This window comes from Lotus japonicus, chromosome 5 (genome assembly GCF_012489685.1).
Source record: "Lotus japonicus ecotype B-129 chromosome 5, LjGifu_v1.2".
Lineage (NCBI taxonomy): Eukaryota > Viridiplantae > Streptophyta > Magnoliopsida > Fabales > Fabaceae > Lotus > Lotus japonicus.
In genome coordinates this window covers 66,739,304-66,764,094 of record NC_080045.1, presented here as the reverse complement: position 1 = coordinate 66,764,094, position 24,791 = coordinate 66,739,304, and the positions used below count along the sequence as shown (strand labels likewise).

The window sequence follows — 24,791 nt, the reverse complement described above, 5'->3', positions numbered from 1 at the left end:
GTTGGGGAAGGGAGTGGGATGTTTTTTTTTTGGCTAAAAAGCATTTTTGGCCCCTGATGTTTCAAGTTTGTGCAAATTCTGCCATTATTCTATTTTTGTCGACGTTTCTACCCCTCATGTTTTCAAACAGTGCACCCTCTACCCCTCCGTCAGTTAGGCTTTCTCAAGAGAGGTTCCTTAGTGGATTGGAGAGATGAAGAGGAGTATATGAAGTTGATGATGATCAAGGAAATGATATAAATTAAATTTGCTTGATGTGTATATCAATTATGTATGTAACTGAACTGGTTAAATGCATGTTTTGCTACTTACAGGTCCTGAGTTTGAATCTCTCATGCCCCCTTTTTCCAATTTCACTTGTAATATCCACGTGGTATGTCTAGAAAATATTAAAAAAAAAAGTCAAATCAGCTCATACCGTTAGTTTGTTAACGTCTGACTAACGGAGGGGTAGACGGTGCACTGTTTGAAAACATGAGGGGTAGAAACATCGATAAAAATAGAGTAGGGACAGAATTTGCATAAACTTAAAATATCAGGGGTCAAAAGTGATTTTTAGCCTTTTTTTTTTTTTTTTTACTTTGAACACCGCATGGAGTTATGTTCTCCTATCTTTATCACTTAGTGTATGTGTTTAAATACAGTTGATCGTAAGAACAGATTTTTATACCAATTCATAAAGAGTTTTCTCTCAAACATTGAAATAAGAGGTGATTTTTTTTTTTGTCAACAAATAAAAGCTGATTTTGGTGAATATAAAGCTGACAAGCGAGGTGGGTTGACTGGCTAGTGGCTACCGTAAGCCCAAATAGTGAAGACAGAATATTTGGGGCGAAAATTACAAGTGTTACAGTTTTTGTTGTCCAAGATCGCGTTTGTTTTGGGCACCAAGGTCTTTTGTTATTTAGAAAAAACAAAACAAAGATCTGTTTTGTGCTATTTTTTATTTTTTATGCTTTTTGTTGGCACATCATATGACTGCTATCCACACACCCATAAAATTTATTTTCCAAGTTGTCATTGTTTACACTTCCTTAAGTTGAACTCCTGGCCCCTGGGACACAATTATTTGGAACTTGAATTTTCGGAAAAAAAATTTAATTTCAGGATCTTGAACCTTCGGAATTGTATTTGGTTTAACTTCTGAAAATGCAAACAAATATGTTTTCAAATTTTTAACTTTCAAATGTTTTTTAAAATATTACTATGTTCAAATTCAGAAGTGTAAACAAATACACTTCGGTCAGTATTCTTTAGATAATGTTAGAAGTTTATAATATTGTTGTTATTTATCAAGCAGTATTACCATATACTCGTACTACTAAGTTATTGGTATTTGAATGATGATAAAATACTCTGGGTTGGACACTTGCATCGAGTATAATTTGTACCCTGGATCAAAGAATATCCTCAACCTTCAGCAATCAACATGTTGAAAATTAAAGATTAAGGCTTGAGTTTAAAGAAAGAGTACAAGTTGCATCGATCATTAATAAAATAATTAGAATATTTTAAAACATATGGCATGGGTTGAGAAAGTTCAGCTATGCTTAAAATTATTTGCGATCTTTTAACACATCAGTCACCACATGGATTATCTTTGATTATAAATATCATTAAAATTAGCTTAAAATTGAATGACAATTTTAACAGAGAAATTTGATTGTAATATTAGAAAAAAAATACAGGGATTAAAATTGAGCAATTGAAAATATGAGGATTAAAGTTACTTAAAGCTAGTTTTTCTTTAGTAACAAAAAAATAACTCCAAGCTAAAAATAAGAGTACAAAAATTAAACAATTAAACGCAAGGGGTCTAAAAAATCATTGAAAGGTAAAAAATAAATGGACTAAAATTACATCCAAGTTTTTTTTTTAATAAAAAGGAAAGCAAGTTAGTAGAGTAAAGCATAAGTTTTTGAAATCTTGAAACCCTTTTATACTAGGACACCTCTAGATAGTGACCGTCTTACTTATTTCATTTCACTCTTGGTGTGTACAATAGCAATGGTTATTAGTTTTGCTTAAAACTCATTTCCAATGTTCACATCAAACCTGAATTTTGTATGAAAAGATTTAAACTTGGTTCCCCAACTTCAAATTCAAAAAGAAAGTATAAGTTTTTGATAATGATGATAAAATATTTCCGGATTAGATGGAGATTTATACCAAGGATATATAAAAGAATATCCTCAACCGTGAGTAATTAAAATGCTAGACCTAAAAGAAAGTCACATGATTCTGATCTATGATCTAGCTATCACATATTCACATGCATGGTTTTATGAAAAATGGTTGAATCACTCGCTGGGATACGGAGATACACCATATATATTATTTATATACCTAATATGTGCGAGTATGATGAAAAAAATATATATATGTAAGCTACGACAGTCATGTAGTAAATAAAGGAGAAAGTCACGGAATTAAATGAAAATAAAAATCTCCATGATTGTCATTCGAGAGAGGGTATAATTTCATTTTTTTTTACCAACATATTCTCATAACTCTATTATTGTGATACTAATTCCTCACCTCAAGATAAGCATGTTAAATAGTGGATCTGACCAATGATTTTCTAATCATGTTTAAGCACCGGTCATGAGTGACAAAGCTTACCATATTAGAATTTAGTTTAACTACATTTGAAAGAACTCGAACCTGATACATTGTTTGTGAACATTAATGTGGTTTAATTTGTAAACGTGGAAGAGTGATGAGACCCATGCTGGAGGGTGTGGCATGCCGCAGCCGCCACTACTGGCTGCTTCAAGTTTGCTGTCTTTTGAACATTTGTAGCTGACACAGTGACACTGTTGTGCTGTGCTCCCCTTTTACTTCTTCTTCTCACAATGCAATGCAGTGTCCCTTCGTCGCATCCAAGGGTCACCTTGCCACCTCAGCATCTCTACCTACCTGCATGCTTCCACGTTTCCAATTCCTATTCCAACTCTATCATCAAGTACTCTTATTAAATGAGTAATGTTACTTACACACCTCTCTTTTAAGGTGGAAGAGGTGGAATGATGAGAGAGATAGGAAGAAAATGAAAAGTAAGAAAGAGAAAATATGAGATGTGATAGATGATAAGAGGAGTGAGATAGAAACAAAAAGAGGTGGAAATGAAGTGTTTTAAAAATGAGGTGGGTATATATCATTACTCATCTCTCTCATCTTATCATCTATCACATCTCATATTTTCTCTCTCTTACTTTTTCTTTTCTTTCTATCTCTCATCAATCCACCTCTCCACCTCAAAAGAGAGGTGTGAACAAATCATTATTGTAAATAAAATACAACACCATATGATCAGTATTTATATTTATCTAGTTAATCTTGCAGTCTTGCTCTCTCTTAATTAATAAATAAAAAATACATGTGAGAAGAAAAAATGTGATTCAGATTTATACAAATTTTTGTAATTAAGTACTTTCAATTCCTTCTAAAAATGTGATTCAGATTTGCAACGTAATCGTCAAAAAAATACTAACAATAATAATACTCCACAACATAGCAATTTAGGTTTACATTAATTTTACGAAAATAAGGTTTTGGTTTTTCCACTGTGGCGGTTTGATGCTAATCTCATGACACATCCTTCCTTGCATGTTGTGGGTCCCCTCGTGTTTGCCACGTGTATTCGCGATGTCGGATTTCCTCATCCCACCACGTGATTATAATTCTCACTAATCCATTTTTTATTGTTCCTAATTAATTCCCTAACTAAGACAATCCGATTAATGTGATAACATTTTTAAATCAATCCCCATGATCCTAGTTGATTGTTCCACAATCGATATGTGCTTTCCGAAACCGAATAAATTGACCAAAACATTGTTCCATTTTTTAATGCTAATCAAAGATCTACTATACTAATGAGTAATGATAATAGAAATACTATGAAGTAAAATAAAATAAATTGTTGACTAATTGCATTGTTTACGCCTTACGGCCATCTCTTAATTCATTTTACATGACCAATAAATTAGCTTCATATTCAAATTATGCTATATATTAAAACCCTTGATTAAGCAAATTTGTTTTTACTTCATCGAAAAAAAAAGCAAATTTGTTTTTACTATTTATATCTTACAAATTCGACTATTTTATAAAAGAGATTAATTTCTATGTACTAAAAATTTAAATAAGTTTTACACTATTATTCAATCATATCTCTTTATTTTGTTAGTTCATAATTAATTTTGAATTTAATAATATATAAAATAAAAAATGAAAGGTTGTGATTGAATGATAGTGTAAAACCGTCGGTGCATAGAAATTAATCTCTCTATAAAAAAATATTAACACTTTTTTTCCTTTTAACTTTATCCTATTTCTCATCATGTGTTAAATTAGGTTCCAAAGCATATATAGCCCGGCAAAATTTCAAAAGTATACATGTGACATGCGCAATTGTCATTGATGCCATTCAACCAAATTTTTCTTGAGAACGCCTGAACTGTCCTTTCCCAATGAGCTTATCCAAATATATATGTGGACACCTAGACCTCAAATATGCCACGTCATTTGAATTGGTACTTGAATGACTACCCCATAATGGCAATTCAGTTTCTAAGCATCATTCTTTTTGCGTTTTCCCTAAAAGGAAAATATTCTGCTTTTTCTGTGACACTTTTTATAACTTCTCATATCAAATGATTTTTCTTCATTCAAAATTACATTTTATAAAAGGAAAAATTACAAATTCATTCAAAATATAATTAATTTACGCTAAAGATGTTGACACAACGATGACTCAGCCAACCGCTGTAGTAGGTATTTAAGCTTATATTAAGGAATCACATATAAAAGGATAAGATCATTATCTCGCTCTCTCCCCAATTAATGTAATTAATAAGATTGAGTCATTCCATTTCCACCTTCATATTAATATTACACATCTTGAAAAAATAATAATAATCCATACATACATACATATTACATATTAAATGTTAAAAAAATAAATGATAAACCCACCCCAGGTGGGTACTAATACATGCTATGCTATAAGCCTGAATTTTGTATAACCTTCACACAATAAAAGCAAGCAAAGTTTGGTTGTTTCATTTCATTTCACGTGAACACAGCGAATCGCTTCGCATTTTCTCTTCGTTCGATGGTGATGGTGGTGGTGGATGACAACGACACTTCCGGCACCAGCAACCACCGTGCCACGCCGTCTCCGTCGCAGACCCGCCAACACCGCCACAAGGTCGAAGTCTACAATGAGATTCTTCGCCGCTTGAACGATTCCGGCAACCCTGAGGCTTTGCAACCTGGCTTCCACGATCAGCTCTGGGCTCACTTCAACCGTCTTCCCGCACGGTCTCTCCTCTCTCTCCCTCTGTTCTCTTCGCTTTCACATACACACATGCGAATTACGCTATTTCCATTTCCTCTCACAGTCACAACCACTTTGTTAACCTCCTAACATTGAATCTCTCTCTCATTTCCGTTTGCTTCATCATTCTGTATATATATAATTCTGTTTATCTGAGATTTTCACAGTAGATTGATTTCGTTTGAAGCGCGAATACATGGACTAGAATCAACAGTGAAAATTTTTCACCGTATTTTTATTTTTATTATTCGTGAATGTGTATGAAGAATTTTGAATTTGAATCAGTGGCTTGGATTGTTGTTGTGATTCTGTTTTGTTGATTCTATAAGGTTGATTAGGTCTGCCATTTTTTCTTTTTGGATTTTGGGGTTTGGAGAGAGATTTGAGGATATTGTGCATTGCATTGCAGGTATGCGTTGGATGTGAATGTGGAGAGGGCGGCGGATGTTCTTATGCACAAGAGATTACTGCATTTGGCGCACGATCCTGCTAATAGGCCTTCGATTGAAGTTCGCTTGGTGCAGGTAACGTGAGCCTCCTTTCTTCGACTGTAGTAGTGCTGTGTGTTCTTTGTGATATTACTTCGAGTCCTTGCAGTTTTTTGCTTCTTAGTGATTGCATGTTGGCGCGACGTTGTTGTTTTGCTGTGCTTTGTTGAGATGAGGATGGCTATTTTAGATGTATATGTTGCAATTAGATTGGCTGTTGTGGAATCTCCCTTGCTCTCCAAGTCTCCATCATAATGCTTGTAGAAAGATTTTTTATCCGGATTAATTTTAATTTATCTAAGATTTGGAAAGGAAAATTTCTACAATTATATCTGATTGTGCTTATGCTTTATAATTTTATGCGTTCTGAAGTTAAGCTGATTAGGCATACCAATGAGAAGGTGAAAGGTGAAGAGAAAAAAACAAAACTAATTAACGTTTTTTTATGCTAGAAAGTCAATTTTATTGTGACATGCTTGTTTGTGACTGACATTGCTAGTGCTTCCAATTTAAACATATGGGTCATGACTTGGGTGCCATGATCACAATTTACAATTACTTTTGTGTGATCTATGTGGATTGAATACTCTAACCAGCGTGGCTTGATTTTTTTTCATTACATTGTTTTAGCATGTTTTTTCATATAGCATTGTGGATGGTTCGTTTGGGCCACTCTCAATGTACTAACTTAAACAAACCTGCAAAAGTCTTTTAGGTTAGTTATTGTTAGCATGTGAATATGGAGAAATAGAGTTCTTTTTGAATTTCAACATATTTTTTCATATAGCATTATTGATGGTTTGTTTGAGTCCCTTAACATAAGAAAATGTGTACAAGTCTCTTTGGTTAATGTACCATCAGTATGTCTGTAAATACTTTTTGTCAGCAAATTAACCTTCATTTTCTGGTTGAATCGTCTCATTGATTAATCAGCACATAATGTTCATGCCTTTAAATTTGTAATGATTTTTGTTTTACCCCCCTAGTACGGTATTCATGTTTTTAATTTCAATTTTCATATTTTGAGTGGTATGCTTTGGTGTTGGTAACTTTGTGCAGGTTCATCCCACATCTGATGGAAACTCAGCTGACTCTTTCCACTCTGATTCTCCTGGGACAGAATCTGGTCAAAGCTCTTCAAAGTACTCAAGCAGACAGAGGTGTCATTTTCTGACTCGTTATCATAAAATCCTTCTAAACCTTTTTGCCTCTATTATCTTAATTCATAAAACTCAAGTAACTGCTCTGTATAAAGCACTGCTAATTATTCTAGTTAGTAGGGTGTGATCCTTATAATTCTGCAATTCTGACTTTTTCTCTCTTTGTATTTGTTAGCATACATCCACCTCCTGCGTTTGGTTCTTCCCCTAATCTTGAAGCACTGGCTCTTGAAGAAAATAACTCTGAAGACATAGATGAAAGATCTGTACATGCCAGTGTACAATATTCACGGTGAAATTTCTGTTGCAAGCTATTTTAGGCCTATGCTTGGACTTTTTCTTTGAATGATGGCCTAAAATCTAGACCATGTATGCTTTTCTTTTCATATTGAGGCAAATCTGAAGTTGTAACTCAGCTGGTCTGTAGTATTAGTAGTTTACATTTATGTTCTTTTGAATTATATTATAAACTATATGGCATTGTTGACTGTTGAGGTTGAGGAGCTGATAATTGTGATTTATATGCTAGTCTGGTCTTAATATTTACATATTTCCTTTGCCAATCATGTACAATACAAATTTAAGAACTTATCTATCCAAGATATGCCTATCTAAACTTGTATGATTTGTGAAGTTTCCATTAAGTCTTTTAATTGATTTTTATGCTTTTTTCCCTTTGATATTAAACATCTGTATCATTGACAATGTGTAGGCCCATGCATGAAATCACTTTCTCAACGGAAGACAAGCCAAAGCTTCTCAGTCAGGTATTTTATAGCTTTTATATTCAAGATAGTGTAGGTTAGAAGTATCTCACAAGTTGCAAAAATTTGGGGTGCATTTCTCTCTGTCCATAAATTATTAAAACATGTGATGTAATTGATGGTTGAGGCAGCGTTTTACCCGGCTCGAATAGCATCTAAGAACAACTTACTCATAATCACCCTACTTAGATAAACCTAATTAGGAGTAACTTTGAACCCCATGTGATAAATGAGAGTATCTCAAAGGTCTGGTTCCTCCTGCAGTTAACTGCTTTGCTTGCTGAGATTGGACTGAACATCCAAGAGGCACATGCCTTTTCCACTTCCGATGGTTACTCATTAGATGTCTTTGTTGTTGATGGATGGCCCTATGAGGTATGTTTATACTCATTTGCTATGAATTTGTTGGGATGGATACTTAATATTTAAATATATAAGCAGTTTCTTTCAAAGTTTATTGTCATTGACCCTTGTATTTATTTTGAAAAACATAATTGTAATATCCACATTCATCTAAACCACCTTTTAGCAACCGTATTTGCAAGCACTGGCTTAGCAACCATACTCGCTCAAAGTAACTTCTTTCATATTTTGGAATACCTTGTCATGTTAATATTTGCCACTAGTTCATTGTCTTTTATACTGTTTAACATTATTAGAGGCTTAGCTCATGAGGCACATCTTGATGAATTGGCACTAAAACAGGAAACAGAGAAGTTAAAAGTAGCTTTGGAAAAAGAAATCTTGAAGATTGAGGTAAATAGGCCCTTTACTGTGTTTCTAGATGACCGCTGGAGCCAATTTGACTAATTTCCTGTAATTAAACTCTTATTTGACCACTGCTTTCAGAGGCAGGCGAGGTCCAATCAACAATCAGTATCGTCTGCTGATGAGCCTGATCAAGCAAGGATGAAACATGAACAGGATCATCTTACAATTCCAAATGATGGGACAGATGTTTGGGAAATAGATGCAAAACACTTGACATATGGAAATCAAATTGCATCTGGGTCATATGGTGAACTGTGAGTAAATAGCAATCCAGAAACATGCATTTCTTTTTGTTAGTTCCACAGATTTTCTGGATTTCTTATTAGGTGTAGATATTAATTCAATTTGCCATTAACCAGCTCTTTTAATTAAATCAGATTTAAAGGTACATATTGTAGTCAGGAAGTAGCCATCAAAGTTCTCAAGGGTGAGCATGTAAATGCAGAAATGCAGAGAGAGTTCGTGCAGGAAGTCTATATCATGAGGTTTGTTGTATAAAACTTGCATATTTTTCTTATGCAAGAACTTGATTTTGAAAATATTAACTGTTGACCATGTCTAAAAGCTTGCTCATTTTTAGTAGGACAAAGTAGAATGAGTAACGAGAACATGCAATTTATTTAGTGCGTGTGAATTAAATAGTTTCACATGGGATAATTCTGTTACCTTTTCCATAATGATATCCATGCTATGTCTTGTACTTCTTGAATTCTAGTTTTTTTTTACAATTATGGACTGTAATTCAAGATCTCCCACTTTGAGATATGCAGTTGAGTTTCATAGCCGTTCTCATGTCGCCAATTTAGCAACCCAAACCCAAAGGCCCATTATTGTCTTTCAAATTTAGTGTCAACTCCCTTACTGAATTTCTTCCTTAAATCTTGACTTTTTGGTCAAAATGACCTGAATGTTTCCAGGATTTGTTTATTTTATAATTTCTCCCCATACCATTAGATAAAAAACAATAGTTCCAGTCAAGTCAATATGAAGTATTAACAGGTGGGGGAAACTTTGCTCAAATGAAGAATATTAGGTTAAGTTTATGTATCTCTTCTATATGGAAGTTCTAGAAACAGCAGCAGTTTACAGGAACACTTGACAGTTGCATTATGTTCTAGATTCTTGGTACTAGTCATGATATACCAAACTTTTATTGTAATTGGCGTATTCACTAATTTTTGGGTTTTTTAATTAAGGGAAAATATGCAAAATGCAAATTGGTTATAGGGATGTCTTCAATTTTTGTAAATTATGCACAACCATATTAAACTCGCTGCTGGAACTTGCAGAAAGGTTCGACACAAGAATGTTGTACAATTCATAGGAGCATGTACCAAGCCTCCTCGCTTATGCATAATAACAGGTGAACTCCAGTGAATTACATTATGTTGTTGAATAATGGTATATGTGTGATCTTAAATACTAAGCTATTGTCAACGTCCGTTGTAATGGTTGTTTCCTTGTCAAATTTCAGAATTTATGTCTGGTGGAAGTGTGTATGACTACTTGCATAAGCAGAAGGGTTTTTTTAAATTTCCTTCCCTGCTCAAAGTTGCAATTGATGTTTCTAAAGGGATGAACTACTTGCATCAACATAACATAATCCATAGAGACTTGAAGGGAGCCAATCTTTTGATGGATGAAAATGGTGTATGGTGTTTCCATTAACTTATTTATGTCATTTAACTTGTCCAGTGCTTCTTCTGCTCTCCCCCCCCCCCTGACAAAATAACCTTATGTTTGGCTAAATGCAATGAATAACATAACCTAGGCATACTGAGGTAAAAGTGAATGTTGTGCCTTTGCTCCATTGCAGGTTGTAAAGGTGGCTGATTTTGGGGTTGCTAGAGTGAAAGCTCAATCTGGAGTTATGACTGCAGAAACTGGGACATATCGGTGGATGGCTCCTGAGGTATATAATCTTCTCATATTATTATAGTTTGATTGTTCAAATAGTTTGCATGTTCTTGCTGGGTTTTTACTTTTCTAACACCCATTGCCTGTTTACTTGTCATGTTCCCATATGCATATGTACTTTTTAGAATTGGTTGTTTCATCCTAAATAAATGTTAAAAAGTGCGTGTATCCTAATTTGATGTTTTTTAGTGAGTCCTTTCTTTCTGGAAATTTATAACAAATGAAGCTGGTGATGTTACTCATGAGCCACTTTGGTGAGACTCCAATCATGTGGACATGTGGTCATATTGGCTGTAGAAAAGTATATTGCATTCATCATCTTGTCCAAGTGTCTTTAGGAAACAATGGTCTAAAATGTTCAGCTTTGACTTTCAACCTGATCTTTCCCCCCATTGGCTCAACCAGACACCAGATTACCAACATCTTGTGAGGTTTAATTGTACTGATTCATTTGGTGTGAGGAAAAGGATTATTGCAGAAATGCAGCTTTATATTTCATAACTATGTGATTAAACTATTGGTGAAATTTTTCTCAATTGTAGATATAGGATAAATGGTATAAACTCTTTTAATATTTAGAGAGGCGTAGTATAAATTGAAATCTTCATTTTTTTTGACATATCTAATGCCCTGAATGTTAGTATTATTAAGCCCACTAAAATATGCTTTTTATTGGCTTTCCTTTTCGTGTGTGAAGTTTTTTCTGGTGTCACAGGTAGATGGGAGACGTAGCTCATCTTGTCATCTTTTCTTAACCATGATTCCTTTGTATTGAAGGTCATAGAACACAAGCCCTACGATCACAAGGCTGATGTATTTAGTTTTGGAGTTGTTTTATGGGAGTTGCTCACTGGAAAGGTAATTATATGGACCAGCTTATGAGTTCTTACTATTACAATATTATTTTCCTCTCATGCAAATTACTGTGTACTTCTTGACAGCTTCCGTACGAATATTTGACTCCTCTGCAGGCAGCTATAGGAGTGGTTCAAAAGGTAATTCTTTTACTTTGGTTGGCAGAATAAGCTGCTAATGTCTTCTTAATTCTGGAAACTTAAAGGAAAGTGCTTTACAATTTTACATGATTGACCAGAAAGACACATGTTGAATATAAAGTGAGTATTTATCACATACTTTAAATGGATTTCAGGGCCTGCGGCCCACCATTCCCAAGAACACTCATCCAAAGTTTGTTGAGCTTCTTGAGAGGTCTTGGCAGCAAGATTCAACATTGAGACCCGATTTCTCTGAAATTATTGACATCCTGCAGAAGCTAGCTAAGGAGGTATGGCAAGGTTACTTTATGTATGTGTTTTTATTGTGTATGTCTGTGTATGCATAATGCATACGTGAGTGCACAGTACACACAGAGTGAGTGAGGAAGGGGAAAACACTTCCTCACATAATTCCTCATATAATTCTAAAGTATATTTGATGTTAACTTTGATGTATCTCAATACTTGTTAAATAATTTTGAATTGATATGCCAATCACTTAAATCCAATTGCCAGTACAATAATATTACGTATTGAATTTGATGATGAAATGGATAACACTTTATGTGTGTGCAAGAGCAGGTTGGCGATGATGGAGAGGATCGGCGCAGGGACAAATCGGGAGGATTTCTGTCAGCCCTTAGGCGTGGTCATCACTGACAAGAGGTTAATGAAATAGATGATAGCTAGCTAGGATCAATGAATCACAAGGGCCATTTCCCATTTGTTTTTATATACACATGTACAGTTTTCTTCAATTACCTACCTGCTTGCGTTCATATTATATCTCTCGGCCATTTCTTCTAATTTTATGACGGCATTCTATTCTATTTATATGTGTAAGAAGAGGGTGTTGGTATAAATGAACACAATGCGCCTAAATGTTTTCAGCAAAATGCTACTAATGTGTAGTCTTTGCAGAATTATATGAGCTTTTTATTTGATTGTTTTTACAGAATTATATTTTTTGGCTTTTTTTTTGGGTCTTCATCTGCATATTAAGCCCAATCAAATGCAATAGGGTTTACTAAGCCCAAGTCATGGAAATAATGATGAACTGGTGGTAGCCCATTGAGTAATATTAATTCACTATCTGTTAAAATCATCTTGAAGTATTGACCAAAAAAAAAAAAAAATCATCTTGAAGCATGTGCTATTGTAGAATTGTGACAATAATTGAACTATGATTATTAGCCACAAAAAAACAAAATGAATTCAGCTATAATTGATTGTTTATATGTGAAAATCTACGACAAATTTGGACCCCAGGCCTTTTTTTTTCTTCTTCTATTAACTCAAAGGGCCCTATGACTAGAACATGTGTAGTTTGGCAATTCTCTAGAAACATATACATTTTTCACTATTGGTTATGATTTTTAGCATGTCATATACCACGTTTGGATGAACCATTGATTGAACTCTGACTGTCGTTTCGTTACATTACAAGCTGGAAGATATTTTGCGTGCTTTTTTTTGTTGATTTTGTGTTATGTCGACACCTTTGTATTATTTTGGGAACAATTAGAGTGCCTGTGGATTAATGTAAACTAATGCAATTTTCTCCTAATCATCATTTGTCCGATTACAATAACTTATCTCAACAAATGACAACAACTAAGTGCCAGATTGAGCGGAAAAGTTAAAGCACATCATGAAATTAAAGTTTGTGTGTATTGACGGCAAAATCTGATTAATTATTGAGATTAATTTCTATGTACTGATAGTGTAAAAAGTTTTACACAGTCATTCAATTACATCAAATTAAAATATGACACAAAATTAATCAAAAAAAAAAAGTTGAGATATTATTATGTGCTTCCAAGTTCCAACAACAGAATCAAACACACGATCTGAATTTGATGGAGGTGGTGAGATGCGGCTGAGACACGGTATTGACGAGATTTACGAAGTTGTTGATTACATTAAGGGCACAGTATTGTTAATTTGGGTTGTGTTAGATAAGTTTCGTTCCTACCAAATTCTCATTTTCAATCAAAATCAGGATGAGATCAATTAATTACTACTCCCTCCGTTCCAAAATGTAAGTTGTTTTAGAATTTATACCATATTCTAAAATATAAGTTGTTTTGCAAAAGCAATACACTTTTTCTCTCTCTCTCTTCCTTATATACCCTCATTTAATATTATATCTCTTAATTACCACATTCAATTTTCATCTATCACAAGTTCACAACTCTCACTATCCACTTAATCAATAATAACATTTCTCTCTCCTTAATATAACACAACTTTAAATAGGAGTATTTTAATAATAAAAAAATTATCAATTAATGAGCTCTTTAAACAATGTGCACAACCCAAAACAACCTACATTTTGAAACGGAGGGAGTATTACTATTAAGATCGAGTTTGAGACAGATAAGGATCTAAATGGTGCTGACACAGCATTAGGAGATTGGGCAGCTGGTTTTTAAAGAAACCAAATATAAATGAATCAACTTTGGTATCGTATAAATGATGAATTATTATCTCTATGTCGGGGTTTTTCTAGCATGTTATGAATATTTCTTGGTGCTCCATGTGGTTGTATATATCAGCGTGCTGGAGTGAATGAATTTTTTTCAGCATATACATGGATGCATCTAAATTCATATGTGTGATGCCAAAAAACTTCATTACTCATGTGAATTTTTTTTATACTTCCTCGCATTTTGGATTGTGTTTCCTTTTCATATAACTGCATGAGTATTTATTTTTTATTAAAAAATTAGCATCATTGCTCTTGCAAGAAAAGATACAACGTCATGAGTTTGAGTCATGTGAAATGGAAAAAACCTATGTTGAATAAGAGTTAGCTCCATCGTGATGTGAATGTTTTCAACACAAATTAAATTTACTTTTGTGAATCATTCATGTGAGAAAAAGAAAATACAACAAAGAAAATTATTTCCTTATGCAAAAAGCCTAGAAGAATAATGAATATTTTTTATTTAGTTGATTGTAGCTTAAATTGTGGTGCATTCATTATATTGAAATGTGATGTACTAGCGAATTGAAAGATGCCTTCAAGTACCAAGTGCGTTAATGACGGTAGACGAGACACTTCCTTGTTCGTGATCTGTCTGCCTGCATCGATCATTGACTTCAAATGGAGGGACATCTTAAAGAAACTAAATCATCTTGACCTTTTTGTGGTAAAGAAGATCATGTTGACCTTCATGTACGTGCATGCTATGTTGCTAACTGCAAACCAAACGAATATTCCAGGTATACACTGTTATACTACATCCTAACACCTCATTAATTTTAATTTTAATATGAATTAATGTTGAGTTCAATAAAATTGAAAGACACACTGAAATTGCTTATTCCTGATTTTTTTTTTCTCTTCTTCTGTTTCATAATGTGCAATTAAAAGTTTCCAGCTGTAATGGTTGGAAGGTTAATGAAAATGAAATGTTGAAGTTGGCTTGAATTATTAATTGTACAGTTCACAGTTCACCCATGATAACCTATATATGGCTACATTTTTTTTTTCCGGTAAGCCCTATATATGCCTACATGTTTTAAGATACACCTAAAAGTTGATTAGAATTCAACAGTTTACACGTAATGTCCATGAAGCTTAATGTTTCAAGCTATACGCCTATACCTATAAAAGTTGAGGTAAACAAATTTGAATTTGATTGGCAACCTTTATTTGGTGGTAATTAATATATACATAACATGGGAAAACTTTTACATGTTAATGTATTTGCCATCTCTACACATTCCCATGTGCGATTTTGTAAAAGATAAAATGAAAATTAGTTATAACTAAAAACACACCTTTTACTTAAAATAAACTAGATTTATTTGTTGTTATATTGATTTCTAGGGAACAAAATTCCCTAATCTTAGAAAACAATAACAGTCCAATTTAATTTAGTGAAAATTTTCAGGTTTACACATGGAAATTAATAATATTCCAAATAAAGCTAATTAATTGGCATTGGCAACTTCAAGGGAACAACCTTCGAGTAAATTTGGTTTGTCTACTTCATATGTTTGGAGTATTTTTTTTCTTCTTCTTAAATATGATAATAATAGAAAATAAAACAAATAATATTTTCATTTCCAGTGCATATAAAAAGATTGTAAGTAGTGAGATGAAAGCGGTGATGGTGGTTGCCAAAACAATGATTCTCGACACAACAATGACAACACTGATTGTGGTGGTGAAGGCGGCAGTAATGACATCAACAGTGGCGGCGACAACGATGAAGTTGTTGATAACAGTGGTGATAGTGGTGATTGGTGGCGATGGAGGCGGCATGGTGGCGGTTGAGGTTGCGACTGCGGTGAGTGTGAAATGAAAAATAGAAATACTTCGACGAAATAGTTGTTAGTTGATAAAATAAAGATTAAATTCGACACTAAGAAGTAAAGACAAAAACAACTAATTGGAAAGAAAAAAAGAATGAAAAAACAACGAACAATGGGAGAAAATAAGGGAAGTGGCCGGAACATATGCGGCGATGATGACGGGAAAAGAGACACCTCATGAGTTGTCTATGTGTGCAAATTTGACTTCAATTATAAAGCAAACAACTCTTACATATGATACTATTCATTCACATTTGACATGCACGTTACATTACATTACTGTTGCTAACGTAAACAAATAAATGTTATAAAAAATTATTATATTCCATGTCTTTGGACTTAAAACTTGGGTGTCCACACAGTAATAAAAACCAATATTATTATTCCTTGAAGACAAGTGTCTATCAAATCATACAAACAATTTGCGACCATCATATCTCAGATGAATCAATTTTGGAGTATATTATTGTCTTGTTCTTCACCATTTCACATCTTATTAGCTTATTCGTCATGTTATAATTGGTTTATTATGATATAAGCGAAAGCCATTTTTATTGGTTAAACGTTATGGTGTTAGCATACATACGCAATTAGACAAAAAGAAAAGAAATTTCTCTTCGTTGATGTGAGTGTGACTATCATATTCCAGCTGTATGTACTTGGTAACGGTACTATATAATGGAATTGTTAAAGCGCATCTTCTTTATATACATGCTATATAAATTATTCATTTTTAATTTTAATTTTTAAGCATCCTATTTAAATCATCTTTCTTTCATAAAAATAGCATTATTTAAATTACTGATGACATATGAATCGTGAAGTTTTTTTGGTTGAACTTCTGTTTTCCATTCAAGAAGTAGATAAAATTGCTGGTGTTACATCAAGATTAAGAGAATTGTTGTTCAGACCCCCCCACAGCTATTCAGACCCCCCTTAAATGTGTAAAAATACTAAAATGCCCTTAATGAAAAAAAAATTCTCACTCACATTCTCTCTCCTCTCTCCTTACCTCTTTCTTCCACCACCACCACCACCCACCACCGCCATCACCACAGCAACAACCTCCATATTCTCCTATCTGTCTCCTCTTTCCCCTTTTCTCCACCGTCACCACCACCTTTGTCACCACCACCACCACAACAACAACCTCCATCTTCTCCTCTCTCTCTCTTTCTCTCTCTCTCTCTCTCTCTCTCTCTCTCTCTTCTTTTCTACTGTTAAAGTGTCGTTTTTAGAATTGCTCTTTTTTTTTTCTGCAACCTGTCGCATTTTGAAAGTGAGACAACTGTCGCACTTTGAAAGTGAGACATCACTTTCACCTGTCTCACTTTCAAAGTGAGAGAGGGGTCGCACTTTCAAAGTGCGTTCGACAAGGGTATTTTTGGATTTCTGAAAATGTTTTGGGTCTGAATAGCTGTGGGGGGGGGGTCTGAATAACAATTCCCCAAGATTAATCAAAGTGGAGGCCCCATGTGTTGGCTAATAAACGTTTACATTGACTTACTTGGTGAATAAACTTATATCAATATTGAACTTATAGAAAAAGATAACTTTTGAATAAGTCATTTATATAATTTCTTCCAAACATTGATCATTCCCAACCTTGAAGTTTATATAAACTCAACACTCGAAAAAAATATGCACCTTGTTATTAATTGTGAGTAGTACACTAGTACATATTAAAACTCACAAGCCCTCCTAATAGTCTTAAACCTATACAATATATTGGAATACCTGGCCTCTCGTTTTGGTGCGAAGACAATTCAATCATGTTCTCCTTCACATATAAGTCTTACGAAAAGTCGCTCCTTGTTCGTGCCTTCTCATTGTATAGTACTAGCTTAACCCAACAGGTAAACTTTATCGATAAAATGGGCTTTGCCCTATGATCGTCGGCTGACAAAAAGAGGTAAAGATTGAATTATACGTTATTTATGGCGGTCAGTGAACATTAATTGACCGTTGAAAACAACTAGTAAAGTGACAGAAAAAAAATAAAACGTACACCCAGGTTTGATTGCATATTTCATTTTTTCAGTTAATTTTTTTGATACAAGAGCAAAGAAAAAGAAAAAAAGAGAAAAAAATAGATTATCACAAACGAAGTGCCCATGAGATCGACCCTCAACAAATCAACAACCCCATCCACCGGGGAATCCCAAACCAAACTAGGAGAGGTTGACGCCACACCGAGTTTGGCTAAGAAATCTGCCACAACATTTCCCTCCTGGAGAATATGATGTCTATGAACAACCCAATCCCGACAAAGCAAGCTCTTAATCTCATTAACAATAGGCGCATAACAGTGAAAGACAAGAGGCTCCTTAAGCAACAAACTCAATGTCACAGTAGAGTCGGAAAACAGATCAACGTGTAAAACCACGCTCCCAACAAAACCGCAAACCATGCAGAATAACCGACAGACTTCAGTAAATTCTTTTCTATTTAAATTAATTATTCAAAAAAGTACTAAATCTATTTTTTTGTATAAATATTTTTAAAGATTGAAAAAATATTTCAAAACATTTAAGTACTATAATACAAATGATTTGTTTTATGTTAAAAAAAAACAAATGATTTTTCTCAAAACAAAAAAAATCCAAATCAATTAAGATAGGAAAAATAGAATATAGTTAACGAAATTTATGGACATGCTTAGTAGGAGTATTTTTTTATGGAATAATAAGTGGGGGTAAGAAAACAAAACGAAATTAATAAGGTAATAAATAATTCAATCAACATTTAAAAAAAAATTTAAATCAAACGAAACAAAATCAATAAGGTAATAATGGCGAAGGTGAAATCAGGAAACCAAACAAAATTATTAAGGTAATAAATTAATCAAACACAACCTTAGATTCCATCCCAACACTCCATTAACATGCTTAATTAATTATAAACGGAAAGGATCCAATTAGATCCACTGATATAGTATAATAAATTAAATATTGTTTTTTTACAGGAGGGAAGAACCCATAAAATATACTCCGTATTCAATATGATACCAGAATTTCGTTTCATCTCTTTTTACTTTTTGTTAACAAATCAAAATTTCGTTTCATCTGGTATGTTTATTTAGGAAATAAAAACTAAAATTCCTAAAATATCCACTAGCCCCACAGGCCATAACCATGCTCCTGAAGATAGAAACAAGGATACGCCATCGTTGGAGAAGGACCACCGCATTTACACAAAACAGAAACCACAGATAAAACATTGAAACAAACATTACATGACCATCAACACAACCCTACCACCACACTCCATAAATAACTGAGTTTCTTAAACATTTAATCGATTATCTTAACAGCCAATAAGAGAAAGGTTTATTAGGTTGAGACTCGAGTCGAGACATGCCACTTAACGTAATTTTAATGTCTCAACGACGGTCGGCCGTAAGGATATTTTAGTAAAAAGAATACCTACCTCTTTCTCTCATTTTCTCAACCCGACAATGAATATAAAACAACATTATTCGCCTCGCCTGATCAACATCAATATACAGTTGCAGCAGCATTTTTGCATCTGGCAGCACACAACACGCGTCCTCTTTCCATCATTGTCCTAGAAAGACCCACTTTCAAAATTCAATCAATCCTGAAATTCTTCTTCTTCTTTGTCATATTTTAATTTCTTGGTCACCAAAACACAAAGACCTACCTTCTTCCTTTCCAAACCCCACTTTCTGACTCCACAACCACAACCACAACCACATTCACATATTCATATTCAATCAATTTATATATATTCTTATTCTTATTCTTATTATATTTATGACCATGATTATGATTATGATCTTTAACCACTCCTAGTTTATATATATATATATATATATATTTACCGGTGACCCTAACCTAATGCAATCTATCCGAAAATCCTTCAAATCTTATGGTTCCGATAACAAACACTCTAGAAGGTTCTCCGCCACCGGAAACCCTGACACCGACCAAGAACACTACCCTATTCTTCTCGATCAGGAAACCCCTCACCACCACCACCACTCTTTTCCCATGGCCGGCGACGTCGTCGTCAAGATCAACGACGACGGAGACGACAGAGACCCTGCAACCATTGAAGCTAGCAAGATTTGGAGAGAGTCCAGCTACGATTTCTGGTCGAACAGAAACGGTTCCGGCGGTGACAATGCCCGCGAGGAGAGCTTTGATTTCCGCCGCAAGTCGGCGGAGGATCCGCCGTCGCAGCTGATTGGGAGGTTTCTCCACAAGCAGAAGGCGTCTGGTGATTTCTCGCTGGATATGGATTTGGAGATGGATGAGCTTCAGAATGAAGCCCGGGAGAAGCTGGCGCCGGTGGAGGAATCTCCGACGGTGACGCATCGGATATCCAGGGAGCTGAAGGTTTCGTTTGAGGAGCCTACGTCCAATGTGGTGGAGCCTGCTGGGGAGCATGTGAGGAGGAGGCCTAGTAAGGATTCGCCGTCGCTGGCGGATTTTCAGAGGCCTCCGCATCCGCCGCAGCATCATGAACGTCGCCGGTCGCCGTCTCCGGCGGGGAATGGTCGTGATGGGGAGGTTGTTATGTGCTCTGCCAACGCTTCGTTTGAACGGAACCTTTCTATGCAGAGGAGATCTACGTTGATGAAGACCAAAACGAAGTCCAGGTTGATGGACCCGCCTGAGGATCCGCCGGAGAAGAGGTCGGGCCGGGTTCCGAGGTCAGGGCAATTGTTATCCGGGTTGCTGGGTAGGAAGGGTGAGGAGGATGAAGATGATCCGTTTTTGGAAGAGGATCTTCCAGATGAGTATAAAAAGAATCACTTCAGCATCTGGGTTCTTCTTGAATGGTTGAGCTTGATTTTGATCATTGGTGCTCTGGTAACAACGCTTACCATTCCTCTTCTGAGAGACAAGAAGCTGTGGCAGCTCAACCTGTGGAAATGGGAGATGATGATCCTGGTTCTGATCTGTGGCAGGTTGGTTTCTGATTGGGTGATAAGGATTGCTGTTTTCTGCATTGAGAGGAATTTCCTTTTGAGGAAGAGGGTGCTTTATTTTGTGTATGGGGTGAAGAAGCCTGTTCAAAAGTGCATGTGGTTGGGGCTTGTTTTGGTTGCATGGCATCTCTTGTTTGATAAGAGAGTTGAGAGGGAGACTCGGGGTAATTTCCTTAAAAATGTCACCAAGGTCTTGATTTGTTTCCTTGTGGGTACTGTGGTGTGGTTGGTGAAAACCCTCATGGTCAAGGTTCTGGCTTCTTCTTTCCATGTTAGCACATACTTTGATAGGATTCAGGAGTCACTGTTTAACCAATTTGTGATTGAAACACTTTCTGGGCCGCCTCTGATTGAGCTTCGAAAGGCTGAGGAGGAGGAGGAAAGGCTTGCTGATGAGGTTCAGAAGCTGCAGAGTGCTGGCGTTACAATTCCCCCTGATCTTAGAGAGTCTGCATTCTCTAACATCAAGAGTGGGAGGTTGAGGAGTGGAATGCTACAGAAAAGCCCCAGAGTTAAGAGTGGCAAGTTTTCGCGGCCACTTTCTAAGAAGAGTGATGAGGGGAATGGGATAACTATTGATCATCTGCATATGCTGAATCCAGATAATGTCTCTGCCTGGAACATGAAAAGGTTGATTAACATGGTCCGGCACGGGACCCTTTCTACATTGGACGAGCAGATAATTGATTCGCCTAATGATGATGAGAATGCCACACAGATTAGAAGTGAAAATGAGGCAAAAGCAGCCGCAAAGAAAATCTTTCAGAATGTTGCAAGGCGTGGGTGCAGGTTATTCATTATTAAAAACTTGTTATATTGTTTGACTATATCTTTTATGCATTTGCAATCTTTTTACTTTTGAGCTGTGTTTCTTTCATGATTAAGGGTGCGTTTGAGTTAGCAGCTTAATTAAGCGCTTTTGGCAATAAGCGCATATTCATAAGCTAATTTGAGATACTTATTGAAGTAATCTCAAAATAAGTTTTAAGTAGGTATAACTGCTTATTCATAACTCATAAGCTAATTTGAGAGGCTTTCAAAATAAGCTCAAAACAACTTATATGCAAGTAAGCTCTCCAAGCACTTGCATTAGCGCTTGTGTTGTAAGATAAACTGAAATAAGCTATGGGGCCTAACTCCTCTTTCTTGCTCTTATTTATGAGTTTTCCCGGGGTGAATGTTTTTATTCTCTAGAAGTTTGATTCACAAACCTTATTTACTCATGTCTTTAGAAGCTTTTCCACAACTTATGCTTTACTAAACTTCAATAGAATGTGCAAAAACTGTATGCTTAAGACATAAATCTTGTTTTCTAGTGCCATAATTACCTTTCCAAACATACAAGTAATCAGAAGAACTTATCCCCATAGTCGGGTTTGGTTATGTGTATCGATCAATTGATGAGCTTGATTAGGCTAGATCAATAGTCTAAATTGTCTGTCTTGTTTTTTAATGATTTTTACCTTCTACTGATGGTTTTCTTGACCTTCCTCTTCCCTTTCCCATTTTATTCTTTTTCTGCATTTGAGTCTCTGTTTTAGTCTTCTTCTCCCATGACCAAATCACCTTCTACAAGGTTCCATCATCTGTGTCTTTTCTTAATCCTTGAATTAATATGCATTAATTAAATGACATGTTTTCCCTAGTTTATTAATCCTTTCTCTTTCTTTATAATTACATGGCTTTATTTTTTGCAGGTTTATATGCGTGGATGACTTGAGGCGTTTTATGCGAGAAGATGAAACTCTAAAAACCGTAAATCTCTTTGAAGGAGCCTCTGAAACTGGGAAAATCAGCAAAGCAGCCTTGAAGAACTGGGTGGTAAGAATTAAATACTTCAGATGAAGCATAATTTCGAAGAACTGCGTGGATATACTTACTTTCATGTCTAAACAATTAGTTACCTATAAGTGTCTTGCATTAATTGGCTGTCACATATGGAATATCATTTAATGTATGTAAGCAAATTGAGTAGGGCTTACTTGATGTTTTCAGCACATTCTCAATATGTTTACAAGATGATCTCTTACATGCAATTGTTTGTGTTAAGTTTTATTATTGTATTTACAGAACTATCTTGCATATAATTATCCAGGTGAATGCCTTTAGGGAGAGGAGAGCACTTGCTTTGACATTGAATGATACCAAAACAGCAGTGAACAAACTTCATCGGATGCTCAATATCTTAGTTGCCATTGTTATATTGGTTATTTGGCTCTTGATAATGGAAATTGCCACCACCAAATTTCTTCTTTTTGTGAGCTCACAGCTTGTCTTGGTTGCATTTGTATTTGGAAACACCTGCAAGACCGTGTTTGAAGCCATCGTTTTCTTATTTGTCATGCACCCGTTTGATGTGGGAGATAGATGTGAAATTGATGGGGTCCAGGTAATGTTTATCTCTTAATGAGTGTATAAATCCTTTTTATTTTTTTCCGTGTAAACATGGCCTAATTCTGCGTTATTTTTCCATCTTTGCTGACTAATATCAGATGGTTGTAGAAGAAATGAACATATTGACAACCGTATTTCTGAGATATGATAATCAGAAGATTATGACCCCTAACAGTGTCCTTGCCACCAAGTCCATCCATAATTTCTACCGTAGTCCTGACATGGGAGATGCTATTGAATTCTGTATACATGTATCTACCCCTATTGAAAAGATTTCTCTTATGAAACACAGAATAGTGAGGTATGTGCTGAAAATTGCCTCATTTGTCATGTTTATAATTGTTTGTGTGTGTGTTTCTGATTGTCTGAAACTCCTAATGATTACAATGCAGTTACATTGATAACAAGAAGGAGCACTGGTATCCTTCACCTTTTATAGTGTTCAAGGATCATGAACAGCTAAACATGGTGAGAATGGCGATCTGGCCAACTCACAGAATGAACTTCCAAGACATGGGGGAAAGGTTTGTCAGAAGATCCCTTTTGCTTGAAGAAATGATCAAGATTTTCCGGGAGCTTGACATTCATTACCGTCTCCTGCCTCTCGACATTAACGTTAGAGCTTTGCCTACCACTTCTGAAAGGCTTCCACCTAGTTGGGCAAACATCACAAACTGAGCAGAAGAAGAAAACTCATGTAATTTGGTGCGTGTTTGGAAATCCTTCTACAGTTGGTTCTAAAGTCAAAGTCAATTATGGGAAGAAGCTTACATGAGTAGCTTCTGGGGTGTCAGAATTGATTTTGAGGAATTAGAAGCTGCGTGGAACCCCGCGGCATCATCTGCTAGAAAGTGTTACTTTATAGCAGGGTGGGATTATGTTGTAAAGAGAGTTTCTTTGGGTTATTTTAGGCTAGTTAGATAAATATCTTCTACGGTTAATCTGTACCTGATAAAGCCTCTTGGTTACATGCTTCTCATGCAGTTTTGTTTGAAATTAAATTATTAGTATTAGTATTAGTCGCTCCCTCGTCTCTATCATCATGTTGGATCTCAAATTGCTTTAGTTAGTTGATTGTTAAAGGCATTAGTACTTATTATCAAAGGAAGTGAAAAAACACACTAAAATTATTAACCAATCCAAAAACCATACAAGTAAAAAATTGACTAATTTTTCATTTCGAAATTTTTTTTGACTATTTTTTATTAAAAATGAAAAACACCCGACTCAATAGTTATTTGTCTAATCACTTAAATTGTAAAGAAACAAATTGATCAAACACTATTTATTATGATATAGTGTACTTTTAGTTTTTTTTAATGATTTTTAACCGTAATAAAGTTTTGTCGATCTTTAAATTATGAGCACTAGGACTGTTCATGGTTCTCTGAGAACCGAAGCTAACCAAGAACCGAAACCGAACCGTTCAAGAACCGAACCTTTAAGAACCGAACCGAACTCGAACCTAAATTGAAAAACCGATTCGGTAACCGAACCAAAATATCAACTACCAATTCAGGTTCAGTTCGGTTCGAACCATAGTATATCGGTTCGGTTCGGTTCGAACCATCTATAAATATGCATATTTTACCGAACTGGTTAACCAAAATTTGAAACCGGTTTGGTTCGGTTCGAACCATACTATATCAGTTCGGTTCGATTTTCTTGAACCAAA

At 35.1% G+C, this 24,791-nt stretch overlaps 2 protein-coding genes across 2 annotated transcripts; both read left to right on the top strand.

The window, feature by feature from the left end:
• Positions 1-5,025: 5,025 nt before the first annotated feature.
• On the top strand, positions 5,026-12,400 carry LOC130720614 (serine/threonine-protein kinase STY46-like). Its single transcript, XM_057571282.1, has 16 exons — positions 5,026-5,328; positions 5,754-5,868; positions 6,892-6,992; positions 7,168-7,284; positions 7,705-7,759; positions 8,021-8,131; positions 8,462-8,512; positions 8,606-8,781; positions 8,905-9,012; positions 9,817-9,890; positions 10,002-10,177; positions 10,344-10,439; positions 11,222-11,302; positions 11,386-11,439; positions 11,595-11,729; positions 12,022-12,400. Exons 1-16 carry the CDS (start codon positions 5,120-5,122, stop codon positions 12,097-12,099), a joined length of 1,737 nt encoding a protein of 578 aa, XP_057427265.1. The 5' UTR covers positions 5,026-5,119; the 3' UTR covers positions 12,100-12,400.
• Positions 12,401-19,595: 7,195 nt separating this feature from the next.
• On the top strand, positions 19,596-24,135 carry LOC130717163 (mechanosensitive ion channel protein 6-like). Its single transcript, XM_057567300.1, has 5 exons — positions 19,596-21,511; positions 22,420-22,543; positions 22,818-23,111; positions 23,215-23,417; positions 23,509-24,135. Exons 1-5 carry the CDS (start codon positions 19,626-19,628, stop codon positions 23,792-23,794), a joined length of 2,793 nt encoding a protein of 930 aa, XP_057423283.1. The 5' UTR covers positions 19,596-19,625; the 3' UTR covers positions 23,795-24,135.
• Positions 24,136-24,791: the final 656 nt, after the last annotated feature.